At 35.6% G+C, this 19,188-nt stretch overlaps 1 protein-coding gene across 5 annotated transcripts in view; it reads left to right on the top strand.

Annotated features, from left to right (window-relative positions):
* The window catches only part of POU6F2 (POU class 6 homeobox 2), a 312,905-nt gene that overhangs the window by 50,182 nt on the left and 243,535 nt on the right, over window positions 1–19,188 (top strand). For 4 of the 5 annotated variants that reach the window (XM_064668011.1, XM_064668022.1, XM_064668000.1 and 1 more), the window contains exon 2: window positions 7,086–7,257. In XM_064668011.1, coding sequence (XP_064524081.1) covers window positions 7,086–7,257 — 172 coding nt within the window. Of the gene's footprint in view, window positions 1–6,173; window positions 6,384–7,085; window positions 7,258–19,188 lie in introns of those variants that run through there. The other variant, XM_064668040.1, reaches the window with a different exon arrangement.

Consider the following 19,188-nt stretch of genomic DNA (forward strand, 5'->3'; position numbering starts at 1 on the left):
TAATTAATAAAGTTTTGAATAGCTTCACCCTGTATGTGGTACAAAACTCCGATGATGAAATTATTTGTAACAAGAAGAGCAACATGATTCTTAAATCAGATTAATAACTGTATCAGAAGCATTAAAATCAACTCTAGGAGTTGAAAGCAACATTTAGAGTAAAGCTTCTATGCTGTATGTACTCTGGCATTAGTGTCACATGGGTCAGGAAAAACACAAAATATGGATTCATACATGCAAGCATTTCTTTCCCAGCAGGATCCAGAAATGGCTTTTCTGGATCAGAGATGGAGCAGTCCTCTACAATGAATTACTATTCCTCACTTTTTCTGTGGGGAAACCAGCATCCTTTACCTTTCTTTCCTGTTTGAAGATTGCAGCATGACTGCTGGGGTACCTTTAGAGCAATAAACACATACTGATTATAAAATTAATGGTGACCTAGCTATTTACTAACATGGAGCTACTGTGTGTCTATTCCCATCCTGCAGCCTCTAGCTAGATTGACTAGCAAATTGACTAGAACTTCTCTTGCAAACCTTTCAGCTTGCTCTTAACAGGCGTAAGAAATAAGTGCAACAATTTCATTAGGGAAAAGAGTTAAACAGGGTGAAAAATAGGTTTAATGAGGGATGTTTTTGTATGATTTGAAAACACATTGTAGTACCTCAATCTCAAGAGGTAGCAATTCAGGGGACATTGCCAGTTAAAATTTAGTTTAACAAAGAAATAAAATTAATTCAATTTTAAGATTTCTAAAGCAACAATTAAAAGCTCCATGAGTTTCAGAAAACTCTTTTTCCTGTCAGAATCTGTGTTATTCTACCACTAACCATTTCAATTTCCAGAGAATTTAAAATTAAGTAAATAAATGAAGGAGACTGTCCTAACATTGCTGCTTAACCTGAGAAGAATACTTGAGTGAAAGAAAACACCCTGAACAGTGATAGTTTCTCTAACTTTCCAAATTAAATTGTTAATTATAGTTCAGTACTATTAATAAAATTAGTATAATTAAGCACTGGTTAGTTAAGGAGCTATGTTATTTTTAACTAGAAATTGTTCCTTGATAACTGCAACTTGGACAATATATGTAAAGATGAGTATCACTGGAAAAATAAAAGGCCCAAAATCACACTATTATTGAGAAAAGGGAGAAGAAAAGAACTTTCTTTTTCTGCTACAGAGATTTTAATAAGGAGAATAAATACTATTCTAGCTGAAGAAAAGTGGAGACTTTTTGGGGTGATAATATTCATATTGAGTGAGATGAGCTGGGGATATATCAGCTTTTTGCTCTAAGATGGGGAGGAATACAGAAGATTATAGTAAGTTAAATATGAGTAATATGAGTAAGAGAAGCAAATATGTAATGCAGTAAATAGAAGTTCAAGATCAAAGTAGTGAAGGGAGTTTAGTGATCATGTATCAGCAGTTTTGTTTGTTTTGCTTATAAACATCCATCTAAAGATGTGGCTGTGAAGAAAATGATCAGATTTTTCTCTGTAACTTTTCTAAGCAAGGGACAGTCAGCAGGTAGCAATGGTCAGGGGCTAGCAAGGGATGAAAGGTTGATTTAAAGTAATTTCCATAAACCAGACTGTGGATAGATTGGAACGGGAAATATCAGCACATTAGTGACAGCAGATAAAACAATGTTTAAAGAAGAAAGAATCAAAGAAGATTGTCCATGAGAAATATTTATGGAAAAAAAATTAATACTTCTAGAAGCAATAAAATGAAGGAAGAAGGACTATTTCATAAGAGGACCAAGAGGGAAGGTAATCCTAAATTGTGCTGGCATTTGAAAAAAAAAAATAAATCCAATCATTTCCCAGTAGAGTGTTTTTAATGCATTCCTCACTCAAAAATATAGCTAAGTTACATATTAGAATGACTTTATATAAGTTTATGATTGTGTTCTATCTTGATTATAAAAATCATAATGCTACAATTTGAATAATTTTTTACTGTAGTCTTTAGAATAATGTCATTAGAACACTGTAAATTTTATGTTTATTAGAATTTTTGTGTTTGCTCTCAAAAAAATTCATTGTGTATGTCCCAAACAGAAGTCTGCACAAGATTGGGATTGGGGTGTGGGAGGGGAGGGAGGGACATGGGAAGAAGGGAGGAAACAGGATTTATTTCATATTTTGAAGAAAATCAGTAAATTGATTTCAAGTACTTCTAAGCCAGGAAAAAAAAAGTCCCTGTAAAGTAACTTCAAACTAAGGGCAAAATAAAAAGCAAACCAGAGGATTTTACTTTTTCTCTGAACTAAAATTTAAAAAGTAATTACATTCAGAGCAACACTGTTTATGGTGCAGTAAGTACAAAATTTAGACCAGTGGCTAAATCAGTATATTATAAAGCTCTATTATAACCCAAATCCTGCATTAAGGAAAAAAGTAATTTGTTCTCTTATTTTTAGGTTTCTGCCTAGGGCATGTTTGACACAAAACCCGTACAGTTTCCTTTAAAAACTCTTTGATTACTAAATAGTTTTGCTTAGAAACTGCAGCTTTACCCTTAAAGTGCAAAGGCAAAGCTTTTAACATGGTGGTAAATGTTCTGTACTTCCTACAGCACTGCAGATAAGAAAAAAGTAAAAGTTTTGGCTTTTAAAAGAGGGCGTGTTACTAGAACTGTAATTTGCATTTGCAAATCTGCATGATTTTTACTATTAAATTAAGCCCAACAGCCAGTTTAAGTCACAAGGGAGTGGTAGAGTTGAGCAGTAGTGTAGGAGATACTGCAACTGAATTACAGAAGGTATAAGCCACCCTTAAGGGAGATACACAGCAGGGAGGACCACTTGCAGCACAAAGCTGTCAGGGAAATCTCATAGAAAACAGGCAAGTCTGGAAATACCGGTGCTAGTTGGACAAGAAATAGATGACAACTTATATTAGTATCTACAAGAGATGTGTGCAAAATTTGTCAGTATGTGTCTGGTATATACAGGTATATTTGAATAAGGCGATTGCAATTCTCTCATAACTAGAACTTTGAAATTCTGAAGCATTATATCCCTGTTATGTTCCCATGCCTCTTACTTAAAGCGTATTAACCCTTTTTACAAAGTTCATCTTGCTGGTTTTATGCATTCTTAGACTTTTCCGCTTTGCATATGAAAAGCTTAAACTTTTGTGTGGCTGTCAGTCCGTGGAAGGACCTGTGTTACAGTGGACCTGTGTTACAATGAAAAGTGTAATCTGACCTATAACACCTTCCAAAAAGCAAATGCTGAGCATCAAGCCCACAGACATCTAGTGCAGGAGAACAGATCCTGACAGTATTAACCACAAAAGACGTGTATGCAATTCCTTGCCTCAATGTATCCACTTCAATGTTGTGGGTCCTGACTCTGGAATGGACTTGTAGGAGGGCAGAAGGGGATGAGAAGACTGCTGGGCCTGCAGCAGTCACAGTAATTACTCTAGGATTTTTTTCTGGGGAGGCCATTGGGAAATATAGGAACAATCCCTCCGTTCACCAAGGGATTTTGCAGGCTAGGCCACTTGCTGTACACTGGAATTACAATTTATTATATGTTTTATAAAAGCAGTAGTTTTTAATCATGCATAATTCACTGCAGAACAGGCACAGAAAGCAATTGAAGGTCTTGAGATAACCTGAAGTTTAAAAATGTCCATTTTAAAGTAAGTTTTTCAAGGAAACAAACCTTCCCTTAACCCATCATTTAAGCGATTTATTTAGTCTTCATGTAGACCAAAAATTTGGGCAGTATCTAATCCGTCTGCTTATAGAGAAAGTTGTTGTTCATTTACCACCTGACAGAGAGAGCTACCCTGGGGGTTAACTACAGGTTCTGGTACTGTCTGAGGGAGGCGGCAGCAGTTTGTGTTATTTCAGTTTTTATAGTCCTTGCCTCTGTGTTTGCAAAGCTCTTTTAAATTCACTGCTAAGAGTCTGCCCAGCCATAAGACTGACTATGTTGATGTTTACTGTGGTGTGGGTCTCAGTGATACCTTGCACCAGCAAGTTCCACAGGTTTTCCACCACTTACTGTTTGGAAAAGTATAATTTATTTTTATTAGATTTATGACTTTTTCCCATTTCAGTGGAGACATCTTTTCTCCTCACATGAGGTAGGGTAAATAGTTCCTGATCTACATTTTCTCCCTGCCATCTTTTATCCTTTGACCATGCTCGTTCTTAGTCACACTTTTCTGTAAACACTCACAATCTTTTCCATCAGTTTATCAATCTTACTGCACCTTTTTCTGATGTATCTTTCTGAGATGGGCTAACCAGAAATAAACAAAGTACTCCAGATGAGGCCAAATTATTGATATATATAACAAATAAAATCTTAGCCCCACTGAAGTTGCTGTATATCTAAGGGCTGAAGTTTCTCCCAGTGCTGTCACATTTCCTACATTTTTATTCCTTCCATTTTTTGTATATTCAACTTCAGAATTTGGCAACTTAGACTTAATCTAGAATCCTACTGATGTAAGAATCCACTATTAAATTGCTGTTAGTCCTCAGATTAGGAGTATAGCTGTGCGGACAGGATTAGTTCCCTCCCCAAACTACTTTGATGAAAAGGGTCAAATTTTTTCTGGATTCACAATTGTTATGGAGGTTAGTATCAAATCTTGATGTTAGTTTTGAATAGCTGAAACTGAGAGCAGCAGCACAGACTTCGAAACAGTGCTGTTTGTGTTCACAATGACCTTTAACTGCAAAATCTGCTAAAATACATTATTTAGTATATGAAAGTAAACACACATATGTTTCTGCCTCAGTAAATGACTGTCCACAGTGCAGTATGAGTATGAGGGAAAACAAGTCAGAGTTTTTTTACAGTGTCTGCAGAACAAATCTGTTGACTTCTGTTTCCTCTCCAGAAACATCTAAGAAATGTTCAGATTGTTGCTGCCTAATAAATACAGTAAATGAAATGTTAATAAATCACCAGCAATTTAGCCTGACAATAACATGGATTGACCACATTGATTAAATTGATTATGTTTCATATATTTACAATATGTAGACACAAGCCTAATTTATTTTCTGAAGAGTTCAAGGCAGGTATCACTGGTTTTAAAAAAAAAGGCAAAACAAAACAACGGAGTAATGTTTGTGGTTGCTATCTGCAATAATCTAATACTGACAGAGAGCAGTATTTTATTTAGTAATTAACAGTGTAAAGGGGAGAGAAGCTGTCATGTTGGTTCTTAAGCTGGGGAATGTGATGAAAGATGATATCTGCGATCTCATCCTTTCCACTTGTTTAGGATTGTCAGAATGAGAAATGTCAGCATTATGAAAGCTCAGCTCTGCTCTTGATATGATAAAACCCTTCAAAAGCCAGTCTTTCTCTCCCTCTCCCCCTCCTTTCTCCCTCTCCTGCTCGCACTTGCTTTTTTTATTTATCCTGTTTTGTTAGATGGCAGAAATATAATTCTTTTCTTTCTTCCCATTATAAGCCACCATTTTTGTTTTATTATATGTTTCACAACCCCTAATGCCCCACTGAAAATTACCTTGTTAAATGACAGTGTTTCAAAGCCATGAATCCTTTCCACCATTCCCTCAGAGGTTTGAAACAGTCAACAGACTGTAAAGAATAAATAATAAAAAAGTATTGATTATTTTGATGACTGTGAGATTCAATTAAGTATTAATTTTGCCCTCCAGTGGACCTATCAAGGTATTCAAAGGGGAGGATTCGGCTCAACTAAATGTGTGCTGAGTGCTTCAGCCTTAAATAGGGAGAAAATGTGTTTACCTACAGTATTTGAAGAGGAGCGCATTGATGCACAGAGTCCAATATTTAAGTGCTGTGCAAATTAAGTCCTGGTGACAGTGACATTGTTTTCGGCAATATGAGTATTGACTAAAGAAGTGCATTTGATGACAGCTTAAACTATTTGTATTGATTAACATTTTCATAGATTATCATGTGTCATATCAAATTCACTTTTCAGACATGAATACATTAAAAAACCCATAGGCAAACATCGACCAATGTGAGGACGGGACAGAGGGAACATGCTAGCCAACGTATTTGCTCGCTGGTCACCTGTTCTCTGCATAAGAACCATTTAGGCATGAACTTTGCAATAAATAGCTGCTAGAGAGAGCAACAAGGTCACTTGTTCTTTTTCTTTTTTTCAGTTTTTTTTTTATACTCTGCTTTCCATGCTGTCATGATATTATGCTTACTAGTTTACAAACGGAATAATTGAGTGTTCTTGGAAATAATGCCTGACCCCCAAACGTCCTCAACGAGTGGAAGATAAAACAAATTCAAATCATCAAGAAAAAACTTAAATGTATTTATGTATGTGTAATGTTTTATGGGGGATATGATGTCGCAAACACAAGAATAATTGCTAACTGTATGTGTAAGTATCTTCCCTAATTTTATCTTTTAGAAAATGTTTTGTGTGGTTTTTATTTTCAAAAGAAAAATGTGTGTTTGTGTGTTTATGGACTTTTGGACCATGGTATCCCAGAGACAGGAATAGTTAGAAATCTGTCGCTCTGTTGAATGTATGTAATGAAATTGCTATTTTATGCTGTGTATTTTCGTAGATATGGTGGAATACTAAAAACTGTGTTTTTGATTTTATTAATGTTGTACAGCTGAGGATGCTTCTTTAAATCACTATGGAGCCCTCACAGGGTGCTCCACTTCCATAGCATTGGAGCATATAGGAATTTCTTTTCTTACTATGTTAAGGACAGGGTGACATACACACACAAAAAGCACATCCCACAATTAAAGCTGTGTTGGTTATGTTGCTTCCTTAGAAGTTTTTCTCCAAAGCATCCTGAATCTCTCACATGCTAGTTGAGCTTTAATAGGGTGGGGAGTAATGGAAAACTCATTGGATCTGTAATAGCTCTTCACTTGACTGCAGCCAGCAATAACAGCAGGAGCAGCCAGAGATAAGAGAGAGAGAGAGAGAGAGAGAGAGAGAGAGAGAGAGAGAGAGAGTGTGTATGTGTGTGTGTGTGTAAGAGAGGGAGTGGAAGAGACAGTACACGTACACCAAAGCTGCCACTTTTTTTTCCCCCTCATTCTTTTTTTTCCCCCATCCTAGGATCCAATGATAGCTGGACAAGTCAGTAAGCCCTTGCTGTCACTGCGGAGTGAAATGAATGCAGAGTTGAGAGGTGAGGACAAGGCAGCTACTTCAGACAACGAGCTGAATGAGCCCTTGCTTGCGCCTGTGGAATCAAATGACAGCGAGGACACTCCCAGCAAGCTCTTCGGTAAGTCTGTCTAGGTATTTCATTTCACTGCTACCATGTTGTCCGGAAGAGCAATCTCCCCCTGTTCTTTTTTTTTTTTCTGTTCGCTCAATTTTCTTGTAAGTAGGAAGGAGTAGCTTGGAGCATGCAAGCATATAGCCCTCTGCTCCCTTTGCAACTGGTCACCAGAATGACAGCATCAGTCCTGAAAACTTTTGTTAACAACGAACATATTTTATGCAAGTTGCAGATGTTTTGTCTTTTTTTCAGATCCATGGACTCTAATGTAAAATAAGAGATGGGGATCATTTTCTTCAAGTACTTAATTAACATTTATTGCATCAGGTGCTGGTGTGTCTCACATGCTACCAGCTCTTTTGAGGCTGGATTAAACCGAAAAGTTATAATTTTAAATGGTAAAAATAAAACTGACTGAAGATAAACTAAACATTCTCATAGAAAACACTTTGTACTGAATAAACAAAGACTAGCAATGGTATTGCATGTAGAGCTAAGGTTTTTGGAATTTAAATTAGAAATTAAATATTTCTTCTCAACCCCGTGGAACGAGAAATTACCTTTTCAATTTTTATTTATTTTTGAATATTCTGAATTGTGCCAGATAAGTGTAACCTTTCACAATCAAAACAAAGCAGCAAGAGTGGCACTCCAACACAGACATCTGTCATTCAAACAGATGACACCCTGTAAGCCAACTCAAGCAACTCTGATCTCTAATCAGAAAAGGGAGCAGAGCTGTTGAGGTGCTTGCTTGAGTGATAGATGTTGATAGATGCCTGAGCTGGAGCAGCACTGTATGGTACATTGTGACATTTTGGGTTTAGAGGGACTGAAAGAGTCCTTTTAATTATTTCCATTTGTGACCTGAGACAAACATTAGTAGAAATGGAGCTTTTCCTTATTTTTCATTATTCTATAGGTGGAAGTTGAAGGCAAAACGATCTTGTTTAAAGGGAATGCAGCTTTAAGGGAGTGAGAGTGAGAGCCCATTTTCTAAGGTTCAAGTTTTGATTTCATAATCTGTAAGGAAATCTGTAAGAGTGTTCAGATTTCAGTATTCCAGCTATAGTAACAGCTGCAAGATTTTTTTTTAAAACAAAGGAATACCTGCAATTTTATATAAAAATGTTCTTTACCCATTACTGATAGATACAGCACAAAATGTTTGACTAAATAGCTTCAGTACAGATATGGGAAAATCATAATAATTAAAAATCCTAAAATTTAATTTCTCAATTGCAGTGATGACCATTACTGAATATCACATCCATTTTAAGCACCCTCTTAGTAATCATTGTTTCCATGGAAAGCATAATTTCCATTAGCAGTTTGAATGCTCAAAAAGCATATAATAATTGTTTTAGCCTATTTCATCCAGGAAAGAATTGTAATGTGTAAAATTCAGAGGACTATTAGTTGTCTAAAATAGTATAAATATCTTCAGCTCTGTTTATATTTTATTTGCTCAGATGTTTAGGATGCATCTATTAAATATATCAAGGCATATACAAAGCAAAAAATGGGCTTTTAATTTGGGAAGAGTGAAAATATCTGTTTGCTGTTTTTAGATCAGGCAAGTCTTCTAATAAAGGGCAGGATATTTTTTTATCCATTGTCATTTGGATGTTCTACAGTGGTAGTGAAATATATACAGATACTTTCATTAGAGTTGATGTGTGTGATATAGAAATGATATGCAACCATATCTTGTCTCTTTCTGGACTGAAAATATAATTTATGTCCCTAAAAGCATTATTGAAAAAGCTACAAATTAATATGTTGTGCTGTTTGTATTGGTGAGATGTTTGCTAGCCTGATTCTTATTCTGCTAAAAAGATGTTCCCAAGTAAAAAAAGTAGGAGAAATAGTTCAACTACCTCAGCATGAACTCATGAACCATTTATTGAGGTTTTGTTACAATTATGACAGATACTACAGATCTATTAGCAGCAACTCTTGTCAATTAATTTTAGTAACTTTGAGAACATAAAAATAAAGAACGGGGCCTATTTTGATAAATTTGAGCATCAAACTGAGCAAATGTAAAGTAAAGATGATTAGCCATTATGTCACGGATGCATCTCTTGAGACAGATTTGCGGTAAACACTAAAAATAAATGTGTCATTTTGTTTAAAGTTCTGATACACAAATATAGACCAATCTGTTAAGCAGGAGAGGGAGGAGCATTTTAGAAAGTCAAGGAGATGAGACAGGTCCATAGAGAAAAAAGTTTTTCTACATTGATGCTTTCATGTTTTTTGAAAAATTTGTGAAAATACTGTACTGATTTAGTTGGAATGAATGACCAACATTTGAGTGTCTCGTTAATGTTAGTAATATTTCACGAGCCTTGTTTTCACATAGATGAACAGAGTTGAATGATGAGATGTGAAGAGCTTTATTCTCTTTTACTGAACACATTCTGCTTAGCTTTTTTTGATGGATGAGTTTATTTCTGCAAACACCTGCATTGCTCACCTGTACCTTTTCCTAAAATCCACCTTCTTATTCTCGGACTTCCTTATTTTGGTATTTCACTGCATGCCATAGAAACAGTGGGTATTTATTTTTTATTTTGGTAGCAAATAGTGCAATTAATTGTAAAAATGGCACTTCTTTAGTACCTGATGCCAGTGAGGAAAGGGCAGGAGTACGATTAATTGTACTTATTTTTGAAAAGATGCGATAAACTTTTGTTTCTCTTCTGGGTGCTTTGCTATCGGTGACAAAGCAAATGAGAAATACCAGCATAAGAAGTTTCTGATGATCTGAAATAGCTCCCACCTGAAATTGGTGTACAGGTGTTTGGGAAGATGCACTTTGTCACCGTGTTGCAGTTGTTACCTGTGAGTAATGACAGGAGCAGCTGTGATTAAAGGGGCTGTGCTTGCTTGTTGTTTGCTGGCTTTCTTTCTTCTGGCGGTGGTGATTTGGTTTGTTTCTTTGTTTTATTTGTTGTTGTGTTTTTGTTTTTGTTTTTTTTTTAATTTGTTTCTTTTTGAAAGAGAATTCTGTCCTGCAGTCTGGGGGTCTGTAATCCTCCAATTCTGCTTTTATACCAGTGGACTTTTTGGAATCTGCATATCTGCATGCAGAAGACTTTTGATACTGAAGTCATATGAAACAAGAAAATAGTAGAAAAAATGGTCAGTAATACTTTCTGAAGTGCAAAATATTGGTAAAGGACTTTATCCTGAAACATACTAACTCAGAAGCACAGTTTTGAAATGTGTAGTTAGCACAGCTACAGTGCTTTGGTTACAGGAATTGCAGTTTTGCTGTACAGTATGAAGCAAAGTTGCTTTGCAGGAGATCTTGCAGTGTATTATTTAATCTTTAAAATATTTGTGAAGTAATATCTCCTATTTTAACCATAGGATGTAATTAAGAAACAGAAAAACTGAGTCTGGCTCTTGACATTCCAGATGGTGTCATTTTCCAATCAACTTGTCTTACTCTGCAGTATGCTTCAAAGTAGTAACCCAGGTCAAATGCCACGGCGCTAACTACAGAAAGCTTTTGTTAATGTTAAGTAGTATTTTCTCTTGATTAAGAACCCTGGGATTTGATCCTAAATTAATGAATCCTAGTTGCCGTTTTATACTATATTTTCAAACAGGTTTCGTATAAGTTATGAAATATTCTTTGAAAAACCCTTAGAATAAGAAGAACTCCTTTCATGTTTATCTGTGTAATAAACTGTTGAGATTGAAAAGTTAGTATAGACACCACGGCTATGTTGTATATAAAATTCTCTGTACAGTAAAAATCCCAAGAACAAAGTGGCTAGTCCAAGCATCAAAAGCCCCTGTGGACTCAGTCTGACTTTTCTGGAGTTACATCCAGTCCTTAATTAATCCTTTATTGATGGTAATTTGTGGCATAATTAGTTATATAACCATAGATGGTTAAAAAATGCTGGGAGCGCACTTGCACTGATGTTAAGGTAATTTTACTGTATTATAAAAAGTTGCTCTTTGAGATTGAGTCTCTAGTTCTATGCATCGAACTTATCAAAATAAATAAAGCTGTAAGTATATAATGAGGGCAATACCAAGCCTGTAATTGTGGAGCACAAGTGCTTCCTATTTAATTATTGCTGGACAGCAAAAAAAATTGACTGCTAACCTTTTTTTTTTTTTTTCACTTTGCTGGTAAGATTTTGTTCCAGTGAAATTAAATCTTAGAATTCCTTGGCTGGATCTGAAGACTCTGGTTTTCTTTGGTTCATTAGCAGGCTTTTGATCTTTTCATAATGCTGTGTATGCTTGAAATATGGAGCGGGGTTATGGGAGTTAAATGAATCTGCACACATTTACATAAACAAGGTTTTGTTTTCAAACCCCTGTGTTGGCTTTAGGATTTTTATTTTCCTTTCCCATTTTGTTACCCATGTTTCAGAACTGTGTGCATCTTTATGTATAGCCATACATGCTGCAGAGAAACAGGGTAGAAGTTGTTTCTAGCTGATTATGTTTTTTTAGTAGATCCCTTGTATTACTCTGTAAAGAAACATATGTTATATTTTTCTTTTTTTGTTGTTGTTTGTTTGTTTTTAAATTGGAGTGCCTTGATTAGAATTTATGGCACTGGAATAATTTCAGTTATGAAGAATAAAGGACTAAATTGTATTTTACCTCTTGAGACATTACTCTCTACAGGTCAAAGCAGAGGTCATTGCCAGGTTGCTGTGAGGAAGCTCACATTATCATCCTTAACAGTGTATCTAGCCTTTGGGGGCATTCGGACTATGAGCTTTTCTTTCATCAGTGTATTTAAGGATGATTCTCAGTGGTTTGGTTATATCCTCAAATTTTAAAGACCTATAAGAGATCTCTGTCCATCAGGAACACTTTGATAAGGTTTGGTAATTTCAGTAGAAGAAAGCAATGTGTGTTTGTTGCTCTTCATGCATTTTAAAGCTCACTGTACTGACAGTGAAGTTCATGGCCCAAGTGGTCTCTGTATTAAAATCAGAGCCTTCTTTTAGATGCACCAAAGTTTTGAAATATGTTCAGTCTGCATATAAAGATTCTTATCCCTTCACATAATTTTATTCAGTAATTTCCACATTGCAGATGCTTTGTTGTGAGACAGTATAGGTTATCCATGTCATAGGACTGATTCTGCTAGTACTTGAATGTGTGATATTTTATTAAAGCAAGTAATCTGTGGCTTAGGAACACTATTTCATTACAAAGACTGTGCCAATGAGAAATATGAATGGGTGGCATGTTTACAGAACTGGATCATCATACAGGCTTTTAAACCCATTTTCTAAAATGTAATAGTGTCTTTTTCAAATAATGAATAAGTTCTCAGAGAACCTGGAGGTCTGGCTATGTGATTGATTGTTATTTCTGAAGGATATATTTGACATGAACATTTTTAAATATGTATTTGCAAATAGTTAGGGACTTGAATAACTAGTGTGAATAATGTTATTGTCTGGTTTCTTGGGAGAGTTCTTGCTCTGTCAGTGGGACATGCACTTGTGAATGGGGAGTAAATGCCAATTAAAGCCTAAAAAAATATTATGGCTACTTAAATGCAAAGCACGATGCAACGGTGAGACAGAAAATCCATCCTCAGCTCAGCGTTCCTGCTGTGCTTAGGTATTGCAGGTATCTCAGGCAGTGGTGATGCTAGCACATACATTTCGACTCTGAGAAGACCAGAGACTTAGTCCCTTAATGTTTGATGAAAGCAATACTGGGCTGATGAAGGACAAATGTTGCAGTCCCACTTCCCTTGCCTATATGGAAATAAAGAAGTCTCTTGTTGCTGTCCCTGAACTGTGACAAAGACAGCCTATTTTAAAAGAAATCAATCAAACAACAGAAGATATTTTGAATAGAGAGAAAGCTGATTGTGTTTCTTTTTTTAAAAACAATTCTTTTTGTTCTCCTGAATTTCAAATTACTTCTTTGCTAAATGTTTATGAGCAAAGTATATGTTATGTGTTTCTTAAATGGCTTGAAGTCTGATTTTCTGTATTTGCACACAGAATAACATTAGAGAATGAGGGAAAAAAAGAATTAAATCCCAGTATGTAATTGGTACGACTGAATGACAAATGGTTCATTTTTAATTAATAAATCTTTCTTCTCCCTGTCTTTGAACTTATAAAAATAACAACAAACTTGTTTAAAAGCAACATAAATGACTGGCTGTTTCAAAGGAGACTTGCTGGCTACTAGACAGTAAACAGGTAATTTGTGAAAGAACTGTTACATTCTTTGATTGAGATCCTTGCCAGTTTGTGTTTTGAGATTAATAATAGATCAGACACTTGCACATTAAAAAGGAAGCAAGCATAGAAAAGAGAAGGAAGGAGAAAAGGGTGTTTCTATTGGACTTCAAATGATTAGGCAAGTTCTCCATGGAAATTTGCAGGTGAGGTAGATGGGACCAAAGTTACATTTGACCAAATGTGCATATGGCACCACTTAACACCTCTCTTGATTTCCTTATGCTAAACAAAGAGGTAGCAAGTGCTCATACCAAACTGACCCCGTCAGGGGGCAATCTGTATAAAAATTCCTGCTGTCAGGCTAATAAATTTTTTAAAAATATCCAAAGGCAGAGGTAGCTGTAGGAAGCTCATAGTAACAGTTGCCATTCTCCTGTGGATCATTTTTCTCTTTAAGATCCTTGTAGTACTTGGTTTTCCTTGTTGTGTTGTCTTTCTAGGTTTTGCTCCTCCTGTCATTTAGAGGTTCTTCTTTCATTTAATTCTTTTTCCATGTGAAACTGTTTCTTCTGTTGCATCCATCACCTGTGGTCCCTATTTTTAGCTAAAGATGGTCAAAGGATGGGAAGATCAGCTTTATATTTTTTTGCACTTTGATTTAATAGCATGTTCAGTATATTAATGTTTCTTCCATTAATGGTTTATTTTCTCACTTTTTATATGCTACCACTAGTACTACCGTTAGTACTATCAAAATAACATTATTTTGCTAGTTACAAAATAAATTCTGACAAGCTCAGAGTTAGACGTTCATTCAAATGATGAAATGAGAAAACTCATGCTAAACAGGGACAAAACCAGAATAAAATGAAATGTGTCATACTTCGCATGTTTCAACAGGAATATTATTTTTTCATGTAAATGGTTCGATAGTTTTTAACATAAAGTCTTCCCTTTCTCTTTTTCCACCTTTTTTTTCTCTTCTTTATAAAAATAACAATCAATATGAATATAAAACAAAGGAAGATTTGTATTGTGACATGTCCTGCTTTATGTTGTGATACTGCTTCGATGCTCTCAGAAGCAGGACTAAGCCCTTTTATTTTAAAAGCAGAGATCATCTAGAGAAGAATAGTACCTCATCCTGTCTGGCTAAGTAGAGCCTGTTGTTTCCAGAGAGACTGATATTGGGTTTGTTCTCTAGAATTCAGGACTATCTGTATCTACCAAATCAATGGACAATGCACATCCCGTCACTCTAAAACGTTTTTTAACACTAAACTGCTGCTTGTCTATGCTTAAAAGTTGTTTGAATTTCTGTTTTTATTTTAGAACATACAAGAAGAGTTGTTGGGAGAGTGGGAATTTTGTTTTTCTTCTCAGATGTCCTGTATTTTTTTTTTTTTTCAGAAAGGCAAACCATCATTTTAATTTTTGAACAGTTTGAAGTTGTCTTAAGGAGAATGCTATGTTTCACAATACAGAGTAATCCCACTACTTGAAAGCGATTACAAAAGTGAAATATATATATATTTAATATATATAAATTGTCATCCAGGGTGATTGAAATAGGAAATACATTATTTTAATGCAATAAAAAAATTTAGAGTCCTAAAACAATTCCATGTTACACCAAATATTCAAATGTTACACAAATAAGAAATAAAAACTCTTTTTTTGTATTAAGAACAGCATTGGCTACAGCAATCTATAATTAGACTAATCCTTTGAAAGCTAGCATGGAGTTTATAGAACTCCACTAATACTAGCTTTTATAATTCTAGCTTTTAAAAACATCTTTGTGCTTTTCCGTTCAGATGGTGGTTGTATGTTTTGATGACTGTTGGAGATTCTATTAAGTCATTTTCATTTTCTAGCTCAGTCTCCTATGACGTAGTCTTACATTTTAAAATCTTGGGTTTAAGTTGTTGAATAAAGAATTACTAGCATTCAGTTTCTTTCCAGCAGAAGATAAAGGAAGTCTTCTCCCAGAGCGCACTGGACACACAACCTTGTTTGTCACCACAAACACCAAGGCTTGTAAAGTATGTCAGTAAAAATGAAAGTGCCACCTTTTCTGCCTGCCCTTCTCCTTCCTTACAGCCAGATTTGGAGCTGTTCCTTTCTCTTCTGCCCCTTGGTGTGTGCACACAGCTGGAAACACATACAGCTGTACATGGGCAATTGTTGTCCAGGTCTACTTTAAATGCATTTTACTCTGTCAAGGTCTTCTTTAGGGTTCCATGCTTTGCTTGAATCTTAGTGTTCAGGGAATTTTGTTCCTTGAAGAGGATGATCTAAAACCTCTGTTTATTCAAGAAGCCAGAATTGTTTTTCATTTAATATACTTTAAGGCATACTTTAATATATTGTACTATTAAGTATGTGCAATTATTTCATGAGATAACACAGTATTAACTCAAAAGGAAGAAAAATCATTTGAGTTCAGTCTAATCTCTTGAGCAAATACTATATGGGGCAGTTTTTGCATTTTCTTTTGCATACAATTAGGATTTATTCGCACAACGTAGAGGTGTCATGTTTGCTCCGTGCTTTGAATAAACATGAGGCCAGATTCTCACAGGTCTCAGCTGACTGTCCATCACATATGCAGGAAGACTATAGGTTTCAACAGGGCATTCATCCTATCAGTACTTGCAAGCTGGTTCGTGGCCTCCACCTCACACATAGCCCCTGCTCTACAGCTTCTCATGTTCTGGAGTTAAGATCAGCCAAGCAAACATACTGACAGGAAGGAGCAACCACTCTGTAATTATGCTGCCTTTATATTTAAAAAACAATGAATTATTGAACCAGTCCTGGGGTTCCTGTGGGTTTCTGTTGTGCCATGCATGTGTATTGCAAAGGCTCCACCTCCTGCATTGAAACGTAAGTAAAGGTTCCCTAAAGGCAGAGAAGGATTTAGGTAGAGTGGATTAAAATAATTTAAAAAAATAATTAAGGAACACAAATGATAGTTATTACTAAAAGAAAAACATAACTAGAGAAATCAACAGTGATTGAAAGGAGGAGAAGGAAATTAGGTAGATATTTATGAGATTAATGGTGACTGTAAATGTATAGGCTTGATATTTCTCCTCCTTTCTTATGCTTCCTTGCCTGAAATCATAAATATTTGGGACTGCAAGTCACAAATCTCTCTGAAGGAAAAATGGAATTTACAGCTGAAAGAAAACAGAAAATGAAAATAATTTTAAAATATTTTTTCTACTAATTGAATATACTTTACTCTCATAAGCACAGTAAATTTAGTGATAATATCCGGCAAGAAAAGCATCTGCATAAGTTGTTGGTGTTGATGGGATTTTTTTTATCCTGCTATGAAGAGTGTGAAGGAAATTCTTGTGTGACTCTGTTGCTGGGATTTGATGCATTGCTTTTGGAGACTCCTCATTTTAACTGTGTGGATACAGCACAGTGAACCTTCTCATAACATTTGCTGACAAGAAAAAAAATCTTTCAATCAGCTGGTCCTGCTCACTCTCCCTTCCCCAGCCCCCACACCTCCTTGCTTTTATGAGGCAATGACTAAAAGAGGGACCAGATGATGCAAAGGTTTACTTAGGTGAGATGTGCTAGTCAATGAGCAATTTTGGATTTGTGAGACTCCGGCTTGTGACCATGGACCTCAAAGGGATTGAGTTTGGGGGTTAAGCCTTTCTCACACTGCCATTATCTCATTTGTGTAAAATGATGCTGGTGTATTTTGAATAGCACTTTACAAATTTCAAGCTCACATAAGACGGCAGACCCCTGACTGTTGTAAAGGCTGGTGTGCTTTTGGTGTATTGAATACAGGGTGCATTCTCCCAGTAGTGCCAGTGGAGCTGTCTGGGGCTATACTAGAAAGGAGATGGAGGGGTGCAGGGAGAGTTCTGTTTCAGCTCTGTCTGAAAACTCAGACAGAGGTGTGAAATGTTCATCATAAGGAGCAAAATCAGGCCCTTTCTTCCAATGATTTTAAAAAAAAATCTCTAACCTCTGATTAGGTTTTTGGTTATATATTTTTAATAACATATTCTTCTGGTTTTGTATTCTCTTTTCTGTGGGTTAATACAACTGCTGTATTTCAAACAGCTTAAAGCAGTTTTAAAAAAATAAAAATGTGTTCCCTAAAAGACAGCTTACTGCTGACTGTTTTATTTTGTTTATATCTGATATTTCTTACGGTATTCAGATGGTTGTAATAGACTAGTGCAAGAGCTGCATGTCTTGTCATCTGCACTATATCAATACGTTTTTATAATGATACAATAACCTGAACCCTGTAACAGTTTATGATCCATTTGAGAATTCTTATGGATTCTCAGAGTGACGGAGGCCTGAAAAAAGAACTTGACTGCTTTCGCAAAACTGGTGCTGTGACAGGAAAAACTAGTGTGCCTGTGATTTAGTTGCTAAGGAATCATATTGATCTGATTCGTCATTAAACTTTTAAGTTTGAAAAAAAAAAGAAAAAAGTTGAGCTGCTTGAAGGTGGAAAAAACAGTGATGTGATTGTGAGGGCCTGCAGTACAGGTAAACTGTGTCATACTACTACTGATATTGATTTGTTATGATTAATAAATATGATTTTATGCATTACCTGTGTACTGTACCTATAATAATGCTTTTTTTAGAGCAGAAGAAAATTGCTTCTTGCTCTTTATTTTTCATTGACTATTTTTAGTCAATGATAAATAAAGAACTTTAACAGCAGTCTGTATACAGGAAAGATAGGACTTTAAAACATAAATGTAGTAATGAATAACCACACAGTGAACTACACATACACAGCCATCTTAACATTTGTAATGGTGCTAATTTCCTAGTGCTTTTTAAAATATGCTTCCACATGAGCTCTCAAAAGCCATAAAAGCTTGGCATGTAAAGTAAATTGTTTGTCACTTGCTGACGACCTGCCGTATTTATTGTCAGGAGAAATGGACATTAGTTGGAAAAGCAGTTGTTAAAGGCCAAACAATTTTTAAAGATGGCAAAGATGTGCAAGGGCTTTCCTTTTTCTAACAATGAGCCACCCCTTCAGACATCAAAAGACAAGATAATAAGACACTTCAAGCACAATTCAAGATTATATTCAACATCTAAAGGCTCATCTCCTGTCAGTTTGCATTTACTCTCCCAGGGATGTGATGCTTCTATCATCATTCTGTCAAGAGGAGTCTGGCAGAAACGATGAGGGCCCCTCATTTCACACACTTAGTGTTTTTTGTCAAATAGCCCATGCTCATTCTGATTCAGCCAAAATGGACGGATAATTTGAAGAAGGTCATGCAGAAGTACAAAAATCTTGTGCTGATTTGTGTGATTAGAAAGCACTAAAATTGCATGTTTGTGTTAGTTCTGAGATGTTTTGTCAGTTTATTTAGTAATACAGTGTTGAAGTATTAAAAATATTTTTTAAAGCAAAAAGGAATTTTACTTAAAACAACACACATTCTGTTATTTAGCAAATATTTTGAACAGTGAGCTATTTTAAATGGCATTGTATTAGTATAACCTTAAAATGCATTTCCCTCTCCTTTCCTCTTTGAGAGCAGAATATTCAAGAGCTCCAAGGGTAAAACCTTTACCTCCTCAGATGCATAAGGATTTCACCCACTGGTCATTTCATTCTTGGACGTTTTATTTGGATAAAGATTAGGATGCTGAATTCAGTATATCAATATAAAGGGAGTAATTTTAACACCTGTATCTTGCCACCTCATGTCTTGGC

This window comes from Pseudopipra pipra, chromosome 1, assembly GCF_036250125.1.
Source record: "Pseudopipra pipra isolate bDixPip1 chromosome 1, bDixPip1.hap1, whole genome shotgun sequence".
NCBI lineage: Eukaryota > Metazoa > Chordata > Aves > Passeriformes > Pipridae > Pseudopipra > Pseudopipra pipra.